The following is a 7,617-nucleotide window of genomic DNA, read 5'->3' as shown; positions in this document are numbered from 1 at the left end:
TAACCATCATATACACATGAATATAATCAAGCAGGATGTAGGGTTTTACCTCTTCGAGAGGGCCCGAACCTGGGTAAATATTGTCCCTGCGTTCACTGTTCCCATCAATCTAAGATCCACAGCTCGGGACCCCCTACCCAAAATTTGCCGGTTTTTCCATCGACACCATCCAGATGGCAAGTGCATGTCCGACGAGACCATTATGCCGTACCGGGCGAGGAGCGATGCTTCCTCGACCCGGAGGGGACGCAACATGCCTGGAATGTACAATGCGCGGCCTCGTCGCCGGCTTCTGCTTCCCGCCCAACTGTCCTGGCTGGCCATGGCTGCAGCTGTGGAAGGGGAGTTGGCTAGGGTTTGCGTGGTTGAGGCGCACGACGGAGAAGGCTGTGGGTGGCGAGGGGGAGGGGATGGGAGGGGATTGGACTTGAGTGGGCGTATGCTGGTGCGCCGCGCATGGCTATAAAAATCCATTAATAGGTGCCTGACGGGCACGTCAGCGACGTGACTCCCCGTATGAGAAACCGCGAAGTGCATACTCCTGGTGTGTGAAAGAGCCGACGTGACCAAGATGTGACTACTCATGCATGCGGGCACGCACACGGCCAACTGTGAGAGCACCATATGGCAGGGGGGGGGGGTGTCCCACACATCAGTAACAGCGACGGCTAACAATCAACCCCCTTGACCAATGACAAAGCCCCGTTTGGGCATTGGTGAGGGTGGGTGGCGCGGTGGAGGAGAAAAGTGAGCAAAATAAGTTGACTTGAGCAAAACTGAGCACAACTTTGCAATCTGGTGTACAAAAAAAGTTGGGTGGTCTCATTGGGTCCTGTGAACAGCACTTTTGCACACCTCTCGGTAGGCAAAAGTTGGATGCCCAAAAAGAGAAACATTGTCTGCGCATAAACACCACGGATCTTATATGTAATGCAGTCCCCAATGAGATTCACCTGAGTGTTCATTAGGCTACAATAGTTTCAGCTCATTAGAGCGTTGTAAGCCATGAATGCAAACGGAATGGTAGCAGCACAAACGTACAGATGGGTACAGAAACAAGCAAAATTAATAGCTTTGATCATGGAGCTCCCCGCGGGCGTCCAGTGCGTAAAAACTCTCCATAAGAGGCCAGTGATAACAGCTGTTCCGGTGATGAGCACGAAAGCAGAGGTGCATCCGCTAACTGACTTGTTACTGGCGGCTGGCACCGATACAGCCAGGAAGCCAGCAAAGATGACCTTGGTTAGCTCCATTGTCGCCGGCGTAACATCTTTTTTGGTGTGCTCCTCAGTGGCGGTAAGATTTTCGTATACCCAAGCGAGTAGAGAAACCAGTAGCTGTATCCACACTAGACACGCCAGCTCTCCCAACGGCGGCCACGTGATCAAAAACACGTTGAGGGCGAAGAAGCCGGCCAGAAACATGTTCATGGCCTCGATGTGGGTGCATGCGGTCTTGCCTTGACGAGCGTCTGTGATCATTGGAGGCACCGTAGCCAACAGCATGAAGAGCACGCCCAACAGGCAAGCGACGAAGGACAACACGAGCGAGGCAGCATGCAGTTTCTGTGCGCTTCTGCTCTGCCCCTCCAACGCCAGGCCTTCCAACCCCAGAAACAGGAGGGCAGTGACAGCGGCAGAGAAATCGACCGAGGTTTCAAGCCTGCCTTGTTCATCGCCTGTGTACATCTCTGCATCGCGGCCATGGTCATACCGGTACATCATCCAGCAGCGCCAAAGGATAATACATATGGAGACAACGGGAATAGGCACGTAGTAGACGTGTTTCCGGTCGACGAGAAGTAGGATGCCCAAGGCCAGGAGCATCAGCAGAAGGGCACAGAGGTGTACGAGGCACTTCGAGCCCACAAACAGGATGTGCGCCAACCTTTCTGTTACTCTCCCAAAAGATAAGCAGATGCAGAGGCAGAGGAACGATAGTAAACCAGCTACCAGAGTTAAGGCAGACAATGGGGAGATGCTGCCTCGTACAAAGCCATGTCCCTTGCTTGTCGTCAGTTGGACCTTGTTCAGTGAGGCGGCAAGAAGAACTGGGCAGACCATTATCACAGCACCTTCAGTGACAAGTCGAACCCTGTTCTTCAATTTTTCGATAAAGACACGCTCTGGATCCATGTCCTGGTGCACAACAAAAGCAACGTTTATATTAGAGAAGAGCAACTTCAATCTTTGATGAGCTCTGAGAGTAGATCACAAGTGGTACATTAACGGAAACAAAATCTCGACCACGATAAAACTAAAGTGCTTCATTTACATTCATTCAAACTAGACTGAATAAAAAGGAAAGGAAATTTACTTCAAGACGTACAGGATACTTACCCTCTGTGGGTCACCTTTGTAGATCCAATGTATTATGATAATTTCCAACTGAGAAAGCCCCTAGCAAAGATTTTGTCGCCCTTGATTATCAGGTGAATGTTCATAACCGCAAACAAAAGTCATGACAGATGGAAAATCCACATGAATTACCGGGCTGGCCTGAAGAGCTTCCTAAGGCGTCCCTTGCAGAAGCTTACTTCAGCTGCAGCTAGCGCAGAATCACGGGCAAACTTGTTTGGTGGAATGGAATGGAAACTATGCAAGCAAACATGCCCACATCCTTTAAATTCAGCTTCCTTAGAAATAGGGAGCTCTCAGGGGTTGAGTGCACGGCCAGGTCAAGTCAACGTTCCTTTGAGAACCCACACGGTAATTGCCTATCTTTTTTAGTCGGGCTCATACGTATTTGTTTTGGTGGAATGGAACCCACACGCTCCCTGTTGTGTTTCTGCCGCGTTGTTGGTTGAATGCACGGCCAGGTCAAGACAACGTTTCTTCGAGAACCCATATGGCAATTGCCTATCTGTTTAAGTCGGGCTCATGCACTTATTTATGTGCTAGATCCAATTTACAATTCAACAATATAACAAAAGGTAAATTGCAGTGGTAGTCTTTTGTCCAACAACTCTCAAACTATACTTGTATAAAGAGAGAAGCTTCAGCAAGCCAAACAATCACCAGCAGCACAACTGGCCGGCCGGCAAACACATAACCCGAGCAGGGATGAGCTGGTCTTCAGCTTTCAAGGGCATGTGGAAAGCCAACGAGGAGGAGACCTTACCGCCGTCGACACCATGGGGTGAGCGATCCTCACCATTGGAGATCACCTCGAGCGAGATCTTCAATGAGTGCCATGTAAAAAGAAATCTCAATTTCGCTGAATCAATTTATGCTAGAATGATCATATGGTTTCTACGATTTTGCTTACACTTCCTACTCTGATCACCCTGATTAATGCGCAGGCAGAGGTAGGCCCAGTTCACCTGCAAGCGGGGACATACACCTGCCGATGGTTGACCTAGAAAGTCTGGAATTTCATTTCGAAGATGAGGATTACCAACAGGAAAAGGGCATTCAACAATTCCGTATCGATGATGATTATTGTAAAGTGTATGACCCAGGATCACTCAAGGTAAATCTTTTTCCAAATTAAGCAGATCCATACCGGTGTTTGTTTAGATTCTTCACTACCTGACATAGAAAATCGAATATATCCGCACCATATATCTCTGTAAAGACGTTGAAATTAATGCCTAATCCTGTGATATGTGGCGGAACAGGAAATCCAACCAATTGCTAGCCACGATTCTAAAGAGCCTGGTCCAGGCCCAGTGAAGGTAAACCTTGAAACAAAGCTGTGATTGTTTTGATTCTTCTCTAACTGCCGTAGAAAATCGCATATATGCCCTCAAAAATAATAATGAAAATCGCATATATCTGCGCCATGCATCTCCCTAAGGATATATGTTGAAATACCTAATCCTTTACGAGATTTTACTCTAGAAAGCACTAGATTAATACTAGTTAATAAAAAAGTGTTTACGGAAGTGTTGCAACTGTTGAGAAAATCGGCAGCCACGTAGGCGATGAACTAGAAGTTAGCACGACCACGACACGGACGGCTAGCTTTCTGGAACCCTGCTATGTTCAATTCAGACAAAAGCACTAGTACAAGAAACTATAAATTCATTTACCGTGTAGTAAAAGATGGTGCGTTCATTCTGCTCTCGGGATCGTTTTGACTGGTGCTCCTCGGGAGGAAGAGGAGACCGGCAGTCCATCCCAGCTCTCCACCGTCTAGTGAATGCGTGTAGTGAATTCTCGTGGGCCGGGATGGGCCGGCCTCTGCACCGCACTCCACGCTGTTCCTGGCGCCCACTCCTGTCAGACCAACTCCTCACAAAAAAAGGCATGTCAGACCACTGAACCCCTCAAGAAAAAAGAAGTCAGACCACTGACTAACCGAGGTGTTGTATTCTTGGGTTAATGTTTCAAGGTTCAGTTATCCAACGGTGGAGATGAAGGCGGTAAAATAAGATCGAATGGCTTCCTACGATTACCTAAACCTCCGGCCCAGTGACTTTCCGATCAAAACACACACACAACCTTTTTCATTTTGAGAATTATCAAAAAACACACATCCGGCTCACCTACACCTAGCCCAAACGCCTGGCATCCCTCAAACCCAATCCCATACATAAGGTGGATCAAATATTCTCGGACACTGCCCCACGTCGTAGCAGCCCATGCTGGCCCATCCCGCCCTCACCACGCTCCGAGAAAAACCCCACCCCATCGGGCGAGGCTATGCGCTGCTTATTGCGAGGCACATGACAGCCTCGCCTATAGGGCATGGTTGTGGGCTGGCCCACTAGGACATGGCATGTTCCTCACATTTATTTTGTACTTTTATTTATATTTTTAACACATATAGTCCAGGAACTTAAATTTACTTAAGAAAATTTAAACCAAAGAAAAAATGTTAACCTAGTATAAAAATTTGGTTAGCGCAATTTTAACAGAATGTTGACAACTTCATATAAATGTCCATACCAATGAAAAATGTTCCCATGTTTCAAAACAATGCATGCATAACTTTAAAGTATGTGTGTACAGTGTAATTTGTTTTTGCATAATCTTATATACCTAATAAAGTGATCTACACTATCTTATTTATCTTAACATGCAAGAATTCCACGTCATCATACAATTATGGATGAGATAAGGACTACCTCAACATGCAACCATGCATCTATCATTCTATTTATATCCAATAAATATTTTATAACAACACATAATCGAGTATACGTCATATGTATTTTAAATTTTGATTGAAGTGCTATTAATGTAAATATTTATATTAAATACAATCAAATCTCATTGAAATATATTTCAACCGATTCCCGCAGAACGCGCAGGTATTATCTAGTGTAAAAAAATGTTTCGTACCATTAAAGAAAATTAGGTGAAACTTTATGGAAATATTCCGTGTTTCAAATAGACATTTGTGAAAATTAAAGAAAAATGTTATGTATGATGTAAAAAATATATTTGCGTAGTTTAAAGAAAATGTCGATTTCCGTAAAAAAATAGATGTGGCATTTTAAAGAAATAATCACGTGTTTCCGGCAGATGACCCTGAAATTTTTGAAAAATGTTTATACAATGCAAAAAAAAATGTTTGCGTAGTTTAGAAAAATGCTTTATTGCACCCCCAAAAATGTACAACGTGTATTTCGTAAATGTTACCGTGTATTCGAAAAAGTGTTCAAACAGATGAACCAATCGTTGTGTCTGTGCCCTACCATTACATCTCATCTTTGGGATTGGTGAGGACCCTATGATGCTCCACATCACTGTGGCTGCTAATCAAAATGGGGTCAAGGCCATAATGATTCTAATTGTCTGGGAAATCTGGCTGGGACGTTATAGATGGATCTTCAAGAGTAATACTTGTTAGCCTCTGCCGCTCGCAGTTGCTCACTTTCGTGATAACATGAGGTGCATGAAATTAAGCTATTCTCTACAGAGTCAACCTAGCGGGACTGGCAAGCCCCGTCCAATCTCAAAATCGATCTTGCTACATATTTACTTCCTGAAAACCATCTGTTTAGAATGTTCAATTGAAGAAAACAAGTTATGACTAGTTTGTCTCCTAAAATCTGACAAAATTTTCGTTGCGTTTGGGCTAATAAACAGCTTATGACATCACCTCGTGTGCTCCAAAACGAAGTGGAATTCCTGCAAATGTACCATCTGCTTGTGATGTCTGCAGTTGCCATTGTTTTGTTTTTACAAGCCCTGCGGTCTGAAGTTATAACGGGATTCAAAAATACAGTTACGATAAGCTATGTGGAGGATTTCGGTGTGGTCATTTTCGTTTCGGTGTTGGTGCTGCAATTAGTGCTGAGGTACTCTAGGAGGAGTATATTTTGCGGTGTTTGGACCTGCAACGCAACTGCTGCTATGGTGCTACAACATTATGCTCTCTTACTACTGATCAACAGAAGGTATATCAGAATTGCTATCATACCTGTTATTATCCTTGTCTTCATAGGTGCACTTGCCAACAAATTTAAGGAGAATCCTAGTATTCAGTACAACAGCAGTGAAGAGGTTCCATCTGAAAACGGCATTAAGAGTACCGAGGATCGGAGGAAAATGGCAATGATTCCTTGTTGTTTGCAGCTATCATTCGTGATATGGACTCAACTCAGTGGACAACAAGGCGGCACTTTCGTTTTCTCTCACTTCCCTGTATTCATCAACTCGTCTCTAGGCACACTAGCAGTGATGGTAGCCGCACCGCCTATTGGAGCCAGTCATGGTGTCGTAAAGGTGCTGCCAGTGCTGCATAAGTCCTGTCTTATAATGCTACTCATAACAACATGGACAATCGTCACAGAATGGCTAGGGGAGGGCATCATACTTGTCTGCATGCCAGAGTTCGTGGCACTGCTTCTATGGTTCACTAATCCCTTTGACCATGCTAGTCGCACAGTGAGCTTCAATACTGCCACATCGCGCATATTAGGAGTACTCGTTCCAAATTCACTCGCAGTACTTCTGTCATTTGCCTATGACCGTAAAATATTGGCTTCATGGTACAGAAGCGGGCTTTACATCTCTAGCTCTTCGTGTGCTCTATCCTACTTGCACATGTGGATGCTACCTCAATGGCCGGGAAGGACATCAAACTCGAATGCACCAATCAAACTGCTCAAATATTCCGTGGAAATTTGCTTTCATTCAACACTTATGTTGGCTGCATGCTCAATTTTTCAAGGGATAATTGTGGTAACCTTGTCACCCAATGAAATTCTAAAGGAAGCAAAATATATTCTGTATGCAGTAATGATAATATTTGGAATGGGAGGAGTATACCTTTCTCGGGTGACTAACACTACTGGACAATACGACATATTTTGGATTAAGCTGAGACCGATCATACTACTATATTTCCGTCTTATCCATATTATGCGAATCCGGAGGTTGCGATTCTTTGAAAAGATAGCTGGGATCGCATGTACTGAGAGTTCTTTGGCGAGAAAGAATGTGTAGGCCACGCTGCCATCCAAAGGCCTAATGATCACTTTCATTCATATTGGGCGGATTGGTCCAGGGACTGATCCGAGCTACGGCACTGATCCGTTCATGGTCGCTACTCACTCCGATGGAGGCCAGGGAGCATTTGGTTACTGGATCTATCCGTTGGGAGATGGTCGCTCGGGATATCTTCAACCGGTTTGGATGGCGGTCATGTAATAGGATAGGCAAT

General features: G+C 45.1%; 2 protein-coding genes across 2 annotated transcripts; one reads left to right on the top strand and one right to left on the bottom strand.

Annotated features, from left to right (window-relative positions):
- Positions 1-980: 980 nt before the first annotated feature.
- On the bottom strand, positions 981-2,135 carry LOC119325953. Its single transcript, XM_037599951.1, has one exon. It carries the CDS (start codon positions 2,133-2,135, stop codon positions 981-983), a length of 1,155 nt encoding a protein of 384 aa, XP_037455848.1.
- A 927-nt stretch (positions 2,136-3,062) lies between these two features.
- On the top strand, positions 3,063-6,753 carry LOC119349896. The gene is made up of 5 exons (XM_037618000.1): positions 3,063-3,138; positions 3,302-3,471; positions 3,620-3,676; positions 6,039-6,677; positions 6,745-6,753. The coding sequence occupies exons 1-5, from the start codon at positions 3,063-3,065 to the stop codon at positions 6,751-6,753; spliced, it is 951 nt and encodes a 316-aa protein (XP_037473897.1).
- Positions 6,754-7,617: the final 864 nt, after the last annotated feature.

This window comes from Triticum dicoccoides, chromosome 1A (assembly GCF_002162155.2).
Source record: "Triticum dicoccoides isolate Atlit2015 ecotype Zavitan chromosome 1A, WEW_v2.0, whole genome shotgun sequence".
Lineage (NCBI taxonomy): Eukaryota > Viridiplantae > Streptophyta > Magnoliopsida > Poales > Poaceae > Triticum > Triticum dicoccoides.
The sequence above is the reverse complement of the archived record's forward strand: the minus strand, read 5'-3'. Positions and strand labels throughout refer to the sequence as shown.